Source organism: Zonotrichia albicollis, chromosome 3, assembly GCF_047830755.1.
Source record: "Zonotrichia albicollis isolate bZonAlb1 chromosome 3, bZonAlb1.hap1, whole genome shotgun sequence".
Lineage (NCBI taxonomy): Eukaryota > Metazoa > Chordata > Aves > Passeriformes > Passerellidae > Zonotrichia > Zonotrichia albicollis.
In genome coordinates this window covers 48360705-48378702 of record NC_133821.1, presented here as the reverse complement: position 1 = coordinate 48378702, position 17998 = coordinate 48360705, and the positions used below count along the sequence as shown (strand labels likewise).

Sequence of the window (17998 nt, the reverse complement as noted above, 5' to 3'; positions counted from 1 at the left end):
TATTCAGTGAGTGTAGGAGAGGGATAAATCCCATGGGTCTATTTGTTTTTGACTTTCACTATTGTTTGGGTATCAAGATCTGGTATTCCTATGGGAATGCCAAGTTCTATTTAGACTGATGTCAGTCTTCCTTAGAGTTACACAGATTATAAGGTCAGGTAGGCAAAGATCCTTTGTACAGGATTTGTGCTCCTGTACAAAGACCAGTACATTACCTGAGACCTCATACTTAGATACATTCCTTGAAAGATGACCAGCCAGGCAGCCTCCAATCAGGCAGTATAAACTAATGAAAATGGATGTGGAGATTAAATAGAAAGCAGGCACCTAAGATTATTTGAGCTTCCAGAATCTTCTTTTGAATTGAGTTCAGTAACTATACATCTTGAGAATTTTCTGCATATTTTTATTGTCCCAGTTACAAATTCAGAAATTACACTTCCCTAACTTTATAATAATTTGTTTGAGTTTACAACTTAATTTGGATGGGGAGGGTGTGGTGGTGGTGGTGTTTGTTGGTTTTTTTTTCTAGTTTGAAAGTTGATTCCATTTACTCTTTTAAGTGCTGGAAGTTGGCATGTAGGGAAGAAGGAGGAGGGAAATTAAATTAGGCATAGATTTGAGTGCATGTTGGGAATTTAAATTCTACAGTTATGACACAGGGCTGTAATAAAATCAGAAACAGAAATCCACAATATGAATATGACCTAATGAAGCCACTTTTACTACTAGTACAATTTTCTGGTGGATGTTGCAAACTATTTTCTTCAGATTACTAAAGATAATTGACTGCTTTGAACACTTAAAATCTGCCATTTCAGAATGCCTTCTGTGAGACTTGCTAGCCCAAGGCTTGTTCTTTCCTTTGAGTGGAGGTACTGATGTAGAAGGTGTTCTCAGATAACTGCATCTAGACATTTATGCTAAGGTATTTGCCTTGAGGAGGAAAGGATAAAATATTATCTGTATATTTTAAAGACAGTGAGGAGCTAAAAAGATGGGATTTCTATAAAGAAATGTCTTGTTATAACAATAGCTTTAGGGCCATTTTTTTGAAAGATAATAATCATGTCTTTGGCTCAGACTGAAGACTCATTTAATGGCAAGCACCCTCAAGTTATTGTTTGGATCAACATATAAATTGAATATCCTTATTTGAAAAGAAAGATGAGAAAAAGCATAACACATCATTTTAAGGTGCTGAAAGATAATTCTCTAAGAGCAAATGCACTTAATGTATCCCTTCTACCTTCTGTTCCTTCTTCCATCTTTCCTTGCGCTTCTCTACCTTCCTTTGTTTTCCAGTCTTTTTTTTCTTCCATATGTTAAGAAATACAGTCCTAAAGTTCATGCACCAGGGTGTATTTTCAAAGCTAACTGGAAGAGAATAACTGAAATTTACACAGTGGAGATGTGCTTTATCCAAAAGTTCTATTCCCTCCTGGAGTCCCAGGGAATGAAAAGTATAATATGATAGCATCCCTTAAGATAATATCCAATATTCTTTTCCTCCTGTACCTTTTCCAGGGATTTAAGCATCCCCAAGAAGGCAAAAAGAGCTCACAATTGTGTCTTCTCTTTTGTGTTAGAAACATTTTTCTGTATAATGTGTTTACAGAAACATTTATTTTTACAGGCTATCTCAAAAGGCTTGGTTCTGGGAACAGAAAATAAGAAAAAAAATATTTGGTAAGATGTAATAAGAAAAGAGTCCCAAACTAAAGCTCTGTTGTCATAAATCTGTATTACAGGACTCTTAGTTTTTAAACCTGAGTGTCCACATGCACACTGCTGTTGCCTGTGGAAGACAGCACACAGTAACCCCTGGACGGTGCCCAAGAACTGTTAGGGACTTTGCTATTTGGCAAGCCTAAAAACCATGTCAGGTCCCATTCTAACAATTTAACAGCATAGGCAGTTGCATTCCAGTGGCATAAGAACATTTTCTGACAATATTAATTTTACTAGCATAAATGTCAAGAGTAAAACTAAAATAAGATTACTATATAAGGTTTCAATTCTTGAAAGAAATCAACAGGACCTCATTAGGCCCAGTGAGACCAATCAGGAGCATAAAATGCTGTTAGGGTATGAAGGCATTTTGACTTTTTTCATTTGTTCATCCTTAATTACTGAAGGATTGTTTGGTGCTGAAAATGGTGCAGGTGAAAATGGTTCTTCCTCTTGCTGTGCTGTCCCATCATTTTCCCAACTTCATTGGTTACCTTGATGGTTTTTTTTCCCTGAAAAACAAATGATACTGATTTCTCACTGTGTGTCTCTAGTCAGAAGGTTATGAGTCTGTGAAAGGAAGGCTGCTTGGGCTGTCAGGAGTGTGTGACTGCTGTGGACTGTCAGAGATGAGCAGTTTTGTTTGTGCTGCTAGTGGCTGGGTGCTGCCTCAGAGGAGAGAAAAGTCTGCTGTGACCTGGCTTAAATCTAGGGAGGGGTGAAAGAAGCATTTGCCACCCTTTGGTGGCAAAAGCTGAGAGTAAAAGTGGCACAGGTTTGGGAAGTCATTGCCAAAGTGTCAGTATTGAGGAATCAGTTCACAGCAATCTGGAGCTCAGCAAGCCATGAAGGGTAACCAGCAAGCAAACCAGGGTTTGGGTTAGGGTAGTTTATGGGCTGCTGCCTTTGTTCACTTTTGTTGTGTTTTCCTGCTGTTACCAAGCTATTTTCCTTTTCTCTCCAGTGGAACATTAGTGAGGTTTTACAAGCTCAGATGGAGAAAAAGGAGCAGGTTCTACCCATCTCCTTTCAAGGCACGTCTGATTTGTTGGTTATTTCCTGCACAGGGGGGCACTGTGAACTGAATCTGAAAGCTTATAGGATGTTTCTCCTCCAGCCTGATCACCTTCTACTCCTTGATACCATAAGATTCAGCCACTAGTGGCAAGGGTGGTTATTGTGCCTGAGCAGAGAGCTCGCACAAGCTGTCTGAGCAAGCAGGCAGAGCAAACGTAGTAGTACCTGGTACTAATTTGAATGTACCAGTGCATGTAACAAAAACTCCCCTTGCCCATGTCCTCAGGCAGCAGATGCTGCTGCCTGCCAGAGAGAGCAGAGATTTTACAGGCAATTGTAATGTGTGTCATTTCCATACCCTGAGAAAACCCTTAACAGCACAGTTAACAGGAACAGTGCTGAAAGGAGTACTTGCCATCATGAGCACTAATTTTAAGCATGCCTGTTTTCTCCTCCTATATTCTGGTTTAGCACAGTCAGGCTGTTTCTGGGTTCTAGCCTCTTGGCACTGCTTTCCAGTAGAAATAAGAAACATGAAAGCACGTTTTACAGGAAAACATGTAACAGAGGAGAAAATAGGTCAGATTTCACTTGCCAGTGCTTCTTTAAGTTAACAGCTGTAGGTCAGAATACATTTTTATACAGAAGCACAGCCAGAAAATTTAAGCTTGCACAGTGATGTCTCATGGCGTTCATAACCTTCATTTCATGATCTTTGATGCATTGTGTGGCAAGTGATCAAAGACAAAAAAACAGAGCTGTGTTGTTGTTACTGTTTTAAGGGATTTAATATTTTAGTTTTCTGGTAATACTATATTTATCTGTACTGGGTTTTTTAATTAGAACACCCTATGTAAAGATATATTTTCATCCCTTAGGAAAGGAAATGTAAGGGTGTAATTTTTTTGTTCATAAAAGTCCATGAAGGATGGATTCATGACTGCAAAGTTATATCTGATATTACTTTGTTAGTTACTTTTTCTGTTCTCAGGTAAGGTCTTTATACCCATTTCAAATGCTTACCCTTGTCTAAATATCAGGGACCTGGATTGTTACTCACAATTGTAATTGATAGGTCACTGTTTTTAGTAATCCATAATAGCATATTGCTCATTAGAAAGCAGGATTCGCTGCTCTACTTTCCTCCAAACAATTCTAAACCTATATTCTAAATGACTGTGGCAATTTTTCTGTACTTTCTATATTTATATTTTGTAGAAATATTAGCATCATTCTAATATATTTTAATAATATATTCAATCAGAAAGTTCCCGAAAGTATCTTCATGGTAAGAAAACCATGCACATTAAGTGTCACAAACAGGCAAGTCTTTCAATAGTTTTGCATAGGAGTGTGGAATGTGTGTGATAGACAGGAAAGCCAGAAGTGTCACCAGCTTTGTAGGAATTAGAAGACTATATTCTCCTACATACAGTTCTATGAGGAAGCCACGTGATGGATGAATAATTTGGCTTATTTAGGCATTGTAATTTTGTTCTGCTACAAGGATGCAGCCAAAATGGATTGACTGCTGCTCAAGGATATTTCTGTTTTTCTTTTGATTTTTTTATGAAGCAGGAGAGTGTCTGTAGTGTCCATGTCACCAAAGTTTATATTTTTCTTTTCCCTTACACATTTTTTCAGTGATTCACCTTTTCTTGAATGGTGCTGACCTGAAACTTAAGATAGATCTGCTTTAGAATGACATGGAGATCCATTCAGAAATTAAACTATTTCACAGTGCTTATATAGTAAGCTTTTTGAAGTACAGGAAGATTGACAAAGTGGAAAAATGTGCTATAAATACATAAAATGTGTTTGATGATAAATATAGTACTCATAGGTGGGGTTAAAGACTCTGATATAGCTGTGTGCATTCCTATTTACTGCAGGGAAAGGAACTCCACATGGCTATTTTTGCTTTCCTGACTGTAATCCCATCAAGGCAGCCTTATAGATATTTGCTAAGGTTTTTTGTTGTTATTTGGTTAAGATTTTGAGATTGAGGTGAGAGAAATCCAACTGTCACCTAGAATTTACCTCAAGGCGGTTTCACAGATTTGTCCAACATGATTTTCACATATTTCTACAGACTTAGATGTATTCCTTGCCCAAAAGTGCTTCAGACTGTGGCTACTGACGTTTTCTAAAAAATAATGGTCTCATATATGTGGTGTGCTGTTTAACCTTTATTCAGTCCAGCTTTTTTCAAAACATTAAGAGTAAGGACCAAGCAAGAGAGAGGTTGCCCCATATATTTTCCAGTAGGCATTGCAAGATGTATAAACTGATCCACTGTTATGTCTACAAATAATTCCTTATGCTAAGCAGCCCCTCACAGCCATTGGACTCAATCTCTATACAATAATAACCATCATAAGATTTTTAGGGTGTACTAGAACAATCAATTTCTCAGGATGCTTCCTATCTAAACAAGATCAAGTCTTTGTATCTTTCTTTAGCCGGTATCCTGTGGTAGTCTGGCTGAGAATTATCTGCACCTTGCTGCTCTGGAGGGAAGGAGGAAAGGGCTTATGGACCAGAAATCATTTCCACCCCTGCTGTTGTTGGGCCACAGTTATCCAACAGTACTAATACAAAGCAGAAAGATTTAAGGTCCCTTTTCTTTTTCATTTAAGTCAATGCACACTGATAAAATTCTAATGAAAAGGAATCCAAGCACAGGAGTGAGTTACTTATTATGGAAATTTCCAGTGATGCATTGTAATGTTGGATTTTCAATTTTTAAAAGTGGTTACATTCCTAATTGGTGAACAAAAAGGACCAATTTATCCCTTGCTGTGAGAAACATTTTTCTTATATATTATTCTCATGAAGCCTCTAATTCAGCCAAACACATTATGTAAATGGAACCTATGAAACACTTTCCAAAATATATGTCAGATTTACATTACTAGCCTATTGTGTTAGATTGAGGAAGGGACCTTGTTACACTGTGGCAATTTTTTTCTACTTTCATAATACTCCTTTCTAAAATAAATTGCATTTTGTACAAGCAAGGCTTCTATCAATAACTCTTGGTGTATCCTAAATGAGTATTCACTAACTTCACCTGGGCATTGTGATAGTAATCTCTACATCTTCATCTTTACTGATCTCAGGGACAAGACTTTTATGCCCCTTTTAAACTAGAACTGCATTCTTTTGATAAAAAATCTGCAAATGTTGGTCTGCAGCAATTGCTCCAATGCCAAATGAATTTGTATCAATCTTCCTTGCATAAAAATTGAGTTTCTTAAAGCTTTCTGACACAGATAGCCTGGGCTGAAAAATTAGCGGGCAGTGTGAGAGTTAAGCTTGTTTTTTCTGACACAGTCAGAACCCAGATTTATATCTCTCTTGTACACATTGCTTGGAGTCTGATGGTGTTAAAAGATAGAATTTTTTAAGATAAAATAAAGATGCAGTTTATTTATTTAAGATAAATTTAAGATAAATAAAGATGAAGTTTAAATATGTATATGTGTGGCTATGCCCCTTCTGGAGACTTTAGTTTTAATTTTAGACAATTGTGATACATTGAGAAGCAAAATCAGTTATCACAAAATAATTTATGGCAGAAACTGAGCATAGTAGCTCATTTGCATAATGAAGTGCTGTTAGTATTGATTTCATACAAGTTTAGGTGGAAATATTATATTAATAACACTATTTTCATTTCTGTCCTGGCTTTAAGATGCCCCACTTCTGACGGCTTTCTCTTATGCATCTCACCACACACGTGTATTTTGTCTTTGAAGTGAAGGTCAGACAGGTGTGAATTTAGAAACAGGGAGCCTCCCATGAAACTAGAAAAGATAGACACTGGAGTAATAAAAAAGAGCAATTAACCCTTAAAGTGAGATATCCATTTAAACTTTTTATTCAATTTTATTAAATCCACAATTTATGAAGAAATGTAAGGGTTCTTTCTAAAGTGTTTCTGGTTTTCCTGAAGGTTTCATTTGACTAGTGACCACAGGGACTTTTGCACTGTAGGGACAAGGCAGCTGCTTCTCTACTTCTCCATAATGACTTGGGGACTGTCCAGAGCTAAACTCATTTTGCCTTATAGCTGGTTTTTTTTTATTATTATTTGATACATTTAGAACAGCAAGTGGGCAACTAATAAGGATTAGTAATGTGGGGAGGTTTTATTTAATTCAGTTTTAAGCTGCTTTATTCAAGAAAATCCTTAAAACACAGAGATTATATTTTTGGAGGTACTAGCACACTGCCATGAATTCTATAGTATGTGCAATAGTAAAACATATTTTCATGGAAGATTAAATGCTTGTATACAATATGTGAAATTAATGATTACATTTTGAAGCTCTATTCCTACACTGAAGCCTTTGTGTTTTACTGTTTCAGGGGATTTTCAAAGCATCATCTCAGGTTTTAGAGAAAATGTAGCAGTATTTCTAACCCTCATGATTTTATCACAAGTCCTGCTGTATTTCATTTTGTATTTCAATACTTGTCTCCTGGAGTACCATTAATGTGTGAGAATTCCTAATTTTATTTTTTAAAAAAAATTATACTTCTTACTAGTAACTGAAACATTGAAATTTGGGGTGAATTCCTTCCTGTGTTCACTCACAAGCAAATTAAAGGAGTAAAGTAATTCAAGTTTTGGATGGGAATCTCACTGTTGTGTTCAATTTAACACATCTCTCTTTATTATTTGCCATGTTGAGACTTGAGGTTGGTAATAGCTCTGAAAGATAAGAAACAATGTATAGCACACTTTACTTTGGAGCAGACAGGTGTGTTATATCCATCAGGAGTTAGCAGAAGTTACCCTATATTAGAGCAACACCATTAGGTTTGATCAGCCTGTTCCTGCAGTGAAGGCATATTTCATGTGTGTGTAATATTTTCTCTGTTACTCAATTTTTCATTCACCTTCAGTGTGCTGGTCCTGGATGGGCTTTTGAAAACCACTGGCTCTTTGGCTTTCCTTGCTGTGACTGTCACTGGAGATTCTCTGAATGCAGACCAGCTCAGGAGTAAAACTCTTTGTCCTCACTTATTCCAAGCGTTTCCTCTCTGCATCTCCACAAACAGCATTCTGTCAGGCTTGGGTAGCTTTTTTTAGTCTCTGCATGGGTGATGGGTGCCTGCACTCCTGCAATGGTCCCTGGAGGCTGAGCCCATACAGGCAGTGGAGACAAATTGATGACTCAGCTCACCTTACTGCAGGCACCTGAGGCTGTTCAGCTCCAGCTCCACTTAGTGTATTGACTGTAGCAGGAATTTCTCACCACATGGAATTTCTCACTTACCGTATTTATGCCCAGCACTTAAGTTTAGGTGTTTCACTCCCAAATTGAATCACACACCTCTCACCAGAAGCTGAATTACTTTACTCATTAGTACAAAGAGAACGCATTGGTTGCAGAGTTCAAATGGGTGCCTTGAGAGGCTGAAGGCACATGGTGGTTTTCACAAAATCTTTACCTTTCCTAGATGGTCACATACTTATTTTATCTTACCTATCACCATTGATGTTTTATCATATATTATCTTTCTTCACCTCATACAAAGGATATCTGTTTTAAAGGACTTTTCTTGGTTTAGGTTTCAGTTTTCAGTAAAGTCTCAGTTTTCAGTAAAACTTTAATTCCATTTCCTTATATCTGATTCCTTTTAGAACCCATCTTTTGATAAGTGCTGCAATATGCCAGGGTAAAATCTGTTTTTACACATGTAATAATCCTGTTTGCTGTGAATTGAAAATTACTATTAAATTAGAAGTTTGAAATGAAGCTTTCTTTGGAGTTCAGTCCAGTCCTTGTTCATCACTCTCACTGCTCTGTCTTTAACAGGAGTCCTGTGCTTGTGTTCCAATGTGTGCATCGCCATGTCATTTGCCTGGACTGCTTCCATCTGTACTGTGTGACCATGCTGAACGACCGCCAGTTCATCCATGACCCGCAGATTGGCTATTCCCTCCCCTGTGTAGGTATGTTTCTGATGATTTTTTTATAATTTGTTTTAATCTAATTTTGATTTCAGGATAATATTTTTTTTAATACCTATTAATTTTGTGTAAATCAGTGGAATTATACTGTGTTCATAGTAGTTGTTTAATTTGTTGGAGAAAATATTTGAATATTGAAGTGGATTTTGCTAAGCATGTGAACTAGAGAATTAACTGGATTTTAAAGGGCATTTCTTTTAAAATCAAATGTTTACTTTCTTCATATTAGTATTTTATCATAATGAAGTGCAAGCAGATGATAGCATTACACTACAGTTAAAAAAAAAAACAAAACACCTTGACCTTCACATTTTCAATTTCAAATTAAGTAAATTATTAACTTTCTTGGTCTGTCTTCACGCACTAATGAAAAAGGACTGCAACAGGAATTTTAAATACTCTTCCTTTTGGTGAAGTTATTATTGCTAATTATCACCTCTCTGAATGAAATGTAGTTACGTGTTTTACTTGAGTAGGAAACAAGGTTTGACTTAACTGAACAAAGAGTTGAATATAATATAGAAGATTTGTTTTGAGAATTGATTCAGTTACACTGGCATGTGGACTGCAAAATTGTCAAAAATTTTGCTGTGAAGAAATATAGAAGTATATTCTATACAGAGGATTCTTTTTTCTTGGTGTTAAATTAAAATGGGAGCATATATGTTTGTCTTAAGTGCTGTATCATGGTATGAGAATAATTTTACACCATATTAGAAGCTTCATAGAAGATAGGTTTGCCTGGTTACCTGAATGGCTGATAAATAAGTTTAAAACACCACTAGATGAGAGAAAAATTGACAAAAGTTCTTAGTAGAGTGGCATCTATTGAATTTGAAACATGCCTTGACAATATTGAAAGTACAGTAGTAAGAAATATTTAAAATTATTTCTTTTTAATTGCTTCAAGAACAAGCAAGCAATGGTTCTTTACATTTCACTAGAACTGCTGTTTATGTGCTGTGTTGCCAGGTCTTATTTTTCTTCCCCCTAAACAGCTACTGCATTTACATACTGATGTCATCCTACACAAAATAATTTTTAATGTTTTGTAGGAAAACTTGTCATGAGAAACTGAACAGGATCTTTATACCTAGTGTTCTTTCCTTGACCTTTACATTAGCATAGTACTGTGTGGTCAATCTGTACTCTCAGCCTCCTTCCTTGCTTCTCCAGAAGTTAATCCATTTGCTGCTCCCACACAAATTAATAAGCTGCTTGAGTAGAATCCTTCCTTTTTTCCCCTGTTTTATTGATTTCTTCCATTTTCTTCTGTTAGCTCCTTAGGTTAATCAGTTATGCCAGTGGTGCAGCAGGCAGCTCATCTTTTTCCTTGCTTGTAGGCCTCCTTGCTGCTGTGGCTGGTGTCAGAGAGCTTCCTCCAGTTCAGGCTGATATGTCAAACTAATGACCCTTCTGCCTCTTCTGTCTGTAAACCCATTGCTAGTCATGCTGCAGTAAACTTGTATTAGGATTTTTCCATATATTTTCAACTCCAGTTGCTCAGTTCAGAAGTTCTTTTTCTCTGAGAGGAGGCTAAAAAGTTTTCAGAAGTTTTTACCCCTGACTGGCAGTTGCCAGGCAGTCTTTTTCTCTTTTCTGTTTGCTGAAGTTGAACATTATGGGAATTGAACAGTAGAAGCAGAGTAGGGATGAGGAGAATACACAAAAAGGTGATGCTGGGATGCTCAGGGTTGCAATTTCAGTCTTGGAGTGGAGGGGAAGGCATGGTTTTGGCTTAAGAAAGGCATGCTGTAGAGGATGCACAAAGGATGGTGTACTTCTGCTGTTCAAGTGAGATAGAGTTCAGCTGAGGAAATGGGAAAGAAGCCATTACTGCCAGTCTAGCCTCAGCTGTGTTGTACACTAAGTGTTATAATAGCTATATATGGCAAGACTAAAATATTGCTAATCTCAAAGTTTCAGAACTCCCCATACTGGAAAGTTGTTTTTAAAATACTAAACCTTAAAGCAGTTCTAATAGCAGTAGTAATAGTAATATAATTGCAATACTTTTTCTCTCTCATTGATTGCTACCTCTGTCAGTTTTATCTGTTATGTTAGCAGTTTTGCATTTAAAAAAATGCACTTGGAAGTATTCTCTTTTGGGATACTTTGCACAATGAAGAATCTAAACAGAGCTGTTGTAACTTCGCAGTTCATTTCTGCAGCTATCTGAACCTAACTTTCTGATATACAGGTCATTTGGTTGTCTCTAGTATTAAGTTGTACTTGAGTTAGGAACTGATGATTATTTTTTGTTCTTTGAGAAAGTCATGAGACTGTTTCATCACACCTGTGAGAAGGAGGCATACCTGCATTGTCAACCTCTTCCTACTGTTCAGACCTAAGGGGGTTTAGCCTCCTTCACAGCTATGGATGCAGCAGCTCTCATCAATGAATTCACTTGAGAAACTTTCAGAGCAGTGTCACATGATTTTCCGTTCCACTTACTTCTACTGAATAGCATAAGATGACATTTTTACAGTCTACAGTTCACAATTTTAATTTTGCAACTACAATTTGCAGTTTGTATTTACATGTGGATATGATAAGGCACTATTTGACACAGCTTTTTCTAATTACCTCAATGAAGCCTCAAATGAATTCTCCTTGACAGGAATGAACACCATAGGACATGCCAAGAAAAGACCTTTCTTATTCTGGCAATGTGGGTTTAATGCATGTTATATCTAATAGAGAATGACTCAAAGTAAAAAAATAAACATTAGGTCTGAGCTTTATTGAAAAGATAGAGGTTTGTTTGAGCCCTCTTCTAAAAGGAATACAAAACAAAGTCATATTCACTCTGATGAGATTTATGTTATGGTAGCTCACCAGGTTGCACAGACAGCTCAAAAAAGTCTGCATTTAAACATGTATTTTAAACACCACAGACTAATGCTGAAATAGTGTTTGTGATGTCTTGACGTTTGAGGTTTGGATTTTTAAATGTTATTTGGTCATTTTCATGTAAGAATAGATTTACTTCAAAACTGGCACATTTCTTCAAGGCATACGCGCACACATTGCCCTCAAATTCTACAGGAGAGTTTGATTTTGTAATTAAGCATGGTTAAATAGTTGGCACTTCCAATTAGTTCTGCTGATTCTAGTGTTTTTCAAAAATAGAGATAACATAATGAACATAGCCTGCAGTTTCCATTAACATTTGACTCACTGTTCCCGATTTTTATCAAGGGAATGTACCAACATAGCAAGTTTTTTATATATTTTATTGGATCAACCTAGAGGTGAAAGCACCATACATACAACAGAATAAAAATAAACAGCAGCTGCTACAGCAAAGGGTCACTGTGACAGACGAGATCAGTGTTATCATCACAAGTGTATGATAACTTGAGCTGGAAAGGATCTAGGGATTTCAGATAAACAGGGCTCCTCAAGTAGGTTTAATTTCTTGCTTCCTGGCACACATGTGCCAGAGGATGCATTTTTTTTCATTGCATTCAGGTATTTTGTGTTGTTATATCCTTGCTTTGCTTTGATTTCTGTTACGCGGCCTTATTAAGCAGGAGATAAGAAGGTTTCAAAAGAAAGCTATCATCTGAGCAGATGAGCTATGATATATCACCTCAATAGTGCCATAGCTTCACTTTGTTCCAAAACAAAATGTGTCATTGCTGTGATTTTTGGAAGAAGAACATTAATTCCTTAGTGTTCAGCTGCTAATGGAGTGCCAGGCAGCCGAGCTCCAGCTGAGAGGAGCCAGCCTGGAGGAGCAGAGCTCTGAGCACAGTAGCAGTGCATTGATGGGATTAGCTGTTTGCAGGAGTGTGGCAGCAGCCCCACCACTCAAACCCACCGCAGCAGCTCAGAGCAAGCACTTGCAGAAGGGCAGAGGAGCTGGCCGAATTCCATTGGTCATTAAAATAAAAAAAGTAAATGTTACAGATTATACTCTCTGCCCTTGTTAAATAGCAACAAAAAATCTATCCCATATCTCTGTGTGGTGTCTTGTATTAATGAGGCTTCATGCATAGAAATTTCCATGAGTGGTGACCTCCAAGTATCTTTGAAATAATTAATAAGGTGCTTAGAGGAATGGATTTGCATATGCATGAAAGATCATTTATGGTTATTTAGTTACTGTGCAGGGCAAAGAATCTTCGAGCATTACCTTAAAGAAGGAATTGTATACAAATATACAATGTATTACCTCTTTTAAACACATTCTTTTCCTATGAACACAGTTGCACTTTTGAAATAGCATTAGAGCATTATGAATCTTGGTCCCCAGTGTGAAATAGACTTCCACAGTTCTTTGGTAGTAGAAAAGTTGGTGATACCTAGGAAAGGCAAGGTTTTATGCTGCTGTAGGCACTTTGCAAAAGCATCTTTGCATCACTTTATTTCTTATGAGTAATCATATGCATGATGTATTGTAGGGGAATCCAGATAAAAGATGCAGTTCTCCTGATGACTATAAAACACTATTTTATCTGGAAGTAATCTGATTTTATCACAGATATATAAATAAATATGGAGAATTACCCCAATTTGTGTATGGAACTGCTAATAAAAAGGACTAAAGCTTTAAAGTATAATAAATTGCCTCAAGAACCACATTCCACTGAAGGAAGGCTTCTAGGGTTAGATTAAATTTTTTACCCACATTACATGCTATTTGTATAATAACAGTATGTCAATGCAGTCATGAATCTCTGAATCATCTTTCAAAATCCAAGTACCCTTGTAGAAAAGGGGAGAATGAACAGCTTAAGCAAAGTTTGCAAGTAGAAGGGAGGAGGAAAGCTGTGATTTGACCACCCCAAAAAGTGTGTTTGAGTCATTTCTGTTATGGACAAAAGCTCCAACCAATTTCAGAAGGTGCAGCTATGCAAGGGGCTTTAAATGAAGGTCAGTGTTCTGGAACAGAACCTTCTCAGGAATGTAATGTAGAAGCATACAGAGTTTGGTGGGGCCTAAAGGGAGCCAGTTGCAAGAACAGGTACAAGAAATAAGAGTTCCCTGGTGTGAAGCCTCAGTATGTCAGCAGTTTCTGAAGTCTGTGTTCTTCAATAACAGTGCTTAAACATATTTGAGATACCTTAAGAATTCACAGAATTTGAGAAATGGGAGTCATTATTAGAGGAATAAAATAAAAGGGATTAAAACACACACATTTACGGATTTAGGAATTAATGCAAAGTACTCTTCAAGTTTAATATTAGGAGCTGGTAAATTCTTGTCAGCAGTCAACTTTTTGTAATTTCTTGTTGGTATGAAATATCTGAGCATACAGAAGCAGACTTTGACAGAGAAGGGAACCAAAAACCTATGGACAAACTAAATTTTTATTCTCAAGGATTAATTGAACTTGCAGAAGTTTCCTGAAGTAGCTTCCTGAAAATGTTTTTTATGGTCTTCTGCATTCTCTTCTCACTGTGGTCATAAAATAAACATGAACTAACGGTGTATCAAGCGCTTTTTTGTGTTCCTTTACTAGCACAAGCTCATGAGACTAGCTCAAAGGACATAGTTAGAAGTCACAGCAGCTCTTTCATTTCCATTTTCACTGTTGACTGAAGTTCAAGCAGTGACATCTGAGGTTTTTTCCCTCAAGTCTTTGTGCTGTTTCTGTGGCTACAGATTGCCAACTTCTTATCTAAACAGCCTTCAAATCTACAAAACAAGCAGAGCTTGATCTCATGGTATATTTGAAGCAGGCATTGGATTCTTTTCTGGAACAACTGCAGTGAAGTCATACAATGGGATACTTACAGAAATCCGAGTGGCCATAATTAAATCCTGCAGGAGATGTCTTACCCATAGGTGTTTTCCTCCCTTATCTCTCACTAGTCCTTCTATTGCAATATATTTCATTTGTAAATTGCATAGAGATGACAGTGCACATAGGCTTAATCTGGTTAGCAATAATGAAGGACAAGAGATAATGAAAAAATCTTGCATGGAAATTAATTGACTTTAAAAGGAACTAGAAATGAACTTCCAAAGCACACTTCTTGTCCTGTGAAATGAGCTGGCCTGTGTCAACATAAAGCAAACATACTGGAGCAGTAGCAAAATTGTGTGCAGATGTGTGCAAAATTGTGTGCAGGTCTATCTGTCTTTCACCATTTCTATGTCCAGCTGAAACAGAGGTGAATTTTTGTCTCAGCTGGAGTCAGTGAAAGCTGTGACTTTTTCTTTGGAAATGAAAGATATTTGTTCTGACTGAAAGCACTTCAGCCCATACTTGTTTATCTTACAATGATTAGTTGATAAGTCACTTTTAAGTTGCCATCTGATTGAGAAAAATCATCACATACATGAACAGTAAAATCAAGTCATACAGTTTTATTAGTCATCAACTTTACACTGAACTTCTTGGATGGGTTTTTAACTCAAGCTATTTTCTAATTCATCTGATGTAGGTGCTGTTATAGCAAGTACAATGATTTTGACTGTACCTCCTTAATGCCTATTTTATCAGGGAAAATATATTTTTTAAGAAAGAAGGGTAAGCTTCTGAAAAAGGAAGATTTGTTTTCATTCATGGCTGCAGATGCATTTTCAAGCAGGACTACACTGAGTTGTCCATGGATGGTGTTCCAAGTCCTGAATGGCCTTTCTCGGTGCTCCCATTCTAGACCATAGGCAGTTAATGTTCATGAGGAAGTCTGGGTGAAAAATGGGAACAATTGAGATGAATAGAAGGAAGGAATAATAATATAGGGAACAGTGGAAAGAAGAGTCATGAAGGGAAGGAACTGAGAGACCAAAGAGGCTGGGAATAAAGGAGAAGTGTTGGTGACTATTCAAGGCATAAAACAAGAAAGATCTAAAGAGTGAGGGTAGGTAAAATAGTGTAAATAATGCCTCCAGTTTCTCTCATAAATCTGAGAATTTATCTTTCCATGACAGTAGTTTAGGACAGTAGTCCTAAAATGTCCAAGAGACTGAAGAAGATGTTGGTTTTTACAGCCAGAATTTGTTGAGGTCTTTATCTTACACTCATGTAGCGTGAGAGAAGCTGACCTTTCATGTTTGGATAATTAGAGATTTCCTAATGGATCAGTTTTTATGCAAGCAGAGAGTTTCTTTCAGTATAATGCTATCCCTGAGGTGGGCTGTGCAAGCAGCAGCCTTTATAAGAAATCATTGCTGTCTGCTAACCTATATGCTCCATAAATAACCTGCTGGGACCAACTGTGGCACATGCAGCATGTGTTTAGTCTCCAAAGCTTCGTGATTAATATTCCCTGAGTCACTTCCTGAGCCTTGGTCTCCCACATGGCAGCATGTAGAGCTGCTGCCATATCACAGAACCAGCTAAGGACATTCCCCTTCAACAAGGAGTTGGCTTTAATTAAATTTCTGTGTCTGGGAAGTGAAAATCTAATTTTCTTTTTGACATTTTCTATATTACTACTTAGACAAAATTATGAAAATAATTAATCCCTGTGAAGCAGACATCAACATTATAAGAGATACAAAAATATTACATATAAATAATACTACTAATCACCAATCTGTTATAATTTATTGATGCAAGGTCTTATTAAAACTCTTAAATCAGATTTGTTCTTCATATAGCAGATGTGTGAAATGATTGCACAATGTATATGCAAGTGAGGGTTATAAAAAGTAACATTGTTCAAACTGCTTCTCAATAAATTCTATCTCCCCAGAAATGTATTTCAAGACAACAAATAAATAGGGGAAAGGAGAAAGGGTGTGTAATTGAGGAAGGAGGTTTTGGTTGTATATCTGTGTCGAATACAGTCCAACATAATGGTGAATGGAATTGTTGTTGAATGAAAGGTCTGCATGCAATAACAATATTCTTATTCTGGCCCATGGGGAATCCTTTTTCACATTAAAAAAGCCATCATGTCATCTAGAGTCATTTGGTAACCTTGTTTCCTTCCCTTCTTATGAGTACGGAAATTATTAACTATAATTATCCATTGCTTATAGGAACCTGACACCATATGATAACAGAGTAGTCTTATTTGGAAATAATTCTAGATTCTTTAAGATAGAAAATATTTTGCTTAATCCGATGGGAAGTTTTAATATGCTCTTAAAAATGAATTATTAGGATGCTTGCAGTTAGCTTTTTGGTTTTGATGCCTGATAAATTTGGGCTAGTTAAAAATTTTTATGTTTCATTTTCCCATTTTAAAACTAATGTAGTCTCATTATTTCAGTGAAACTAATAGGACAATAAGATTTGCCAGAACAATTTAATATCCCTATATTTTCTGCATTTTTAAAAACATAAACATATACATATCTGTAAGAAAACTAACACTGGAGTTTTCAGAGTATGGTGATTCAGTTGAGCACAGCTGGACAGAATCAGGGACCCGTTCCAAGAAAGGACTTTCCTAGTACACCATTCAGTCTGATTCACAGCCAAGGCAAGAATAAAAGGACATGAGATAACAGTTGAGAATGACAATGAAATGTATATTTTACTTATACATTGTTTAAATAAGGGTGAATGAAATTCTTACAAGACTTTCCCATTTCTGAAACACCTGTGGAAGTGGAACTTGATGGACCCTTGCTAGTCATGTCCTTCACTAGCAAGTTTGAATATTCACACTTTTCCTGTTAATAACTTTGCGTACCTTGTTCGCTGCAAATGCTCATGGATAAATTTTAACAGTAAATCATAAGCTGTACTACAACCACATTCATAAGATTACATAATGTGTGGAATGCTAAGCCTTAAGTGCCCTGAGTAGGCCTAGACTGAAGATGTATCCTATAATTTACTTGTTTGTCACAGAGATCAGAATGTTAGGAGACAGTCATATTTGAAAGTAAGACCATCTATCAGTGTCCTGGTGGGTGACTGGGAGCACACTACCTGCCTGTCAGTCAGTACCTGTTTTCTTCTCTTCTGTTACCCTTTGCCCTAGATGTCTCTTTTTAAACCTCATAAAAAATGAGGTACTGCTATAAAAGCAATGACCTGGCAAAGTGTGCAGCTCTTGCCACTTGGTGCACACCTCAGCTAGTCCACCTTCAGCTTTGTGGCTAACACTGCAGGAGATACCAGTGCTTCAGGAATGCTTTTACTGTTAGGCTTTTACAGAAATAACCAAAATATCCATGACAGAGTTTTACTGTATAAATACCAAACTGGAAATCTGAAGTCCTCACCTCCATTTAAGATATTTGGTTGTGACTGTGAATTCATATATATCTTTTTAAAACATATGTGTATAGCTATGTGTAAAACATAAATATCTTAGCTGAAGGTGTTAAAACCAGACAAATGACACA

At 36.8% G+C, this 17998-nt stretch overlaps 1 protein-coding gene across 1 annotated transcript in view; it reads left to right on the top strand.

Annotated features, from left to right (window-relative positions):
- Window positions 1-17998, top strand: part of PRKN (parkin RBR E3 ubiquitin protein ligase) — a 678920-nt gene that overhangs the window by 403194 nt on the left and 257728 nt on the right. Inside the window, exon 7 of the mRNA XM_014266682.3 lies at window positions 8580-8716. Within this exon, the coding sequence (XP_014122157.1) occupies window positions 8580-8716 (137 nt within the window). The remainder of the gene's footprint in view (window positions 1-8579; window positions 8717-17998) is intronic.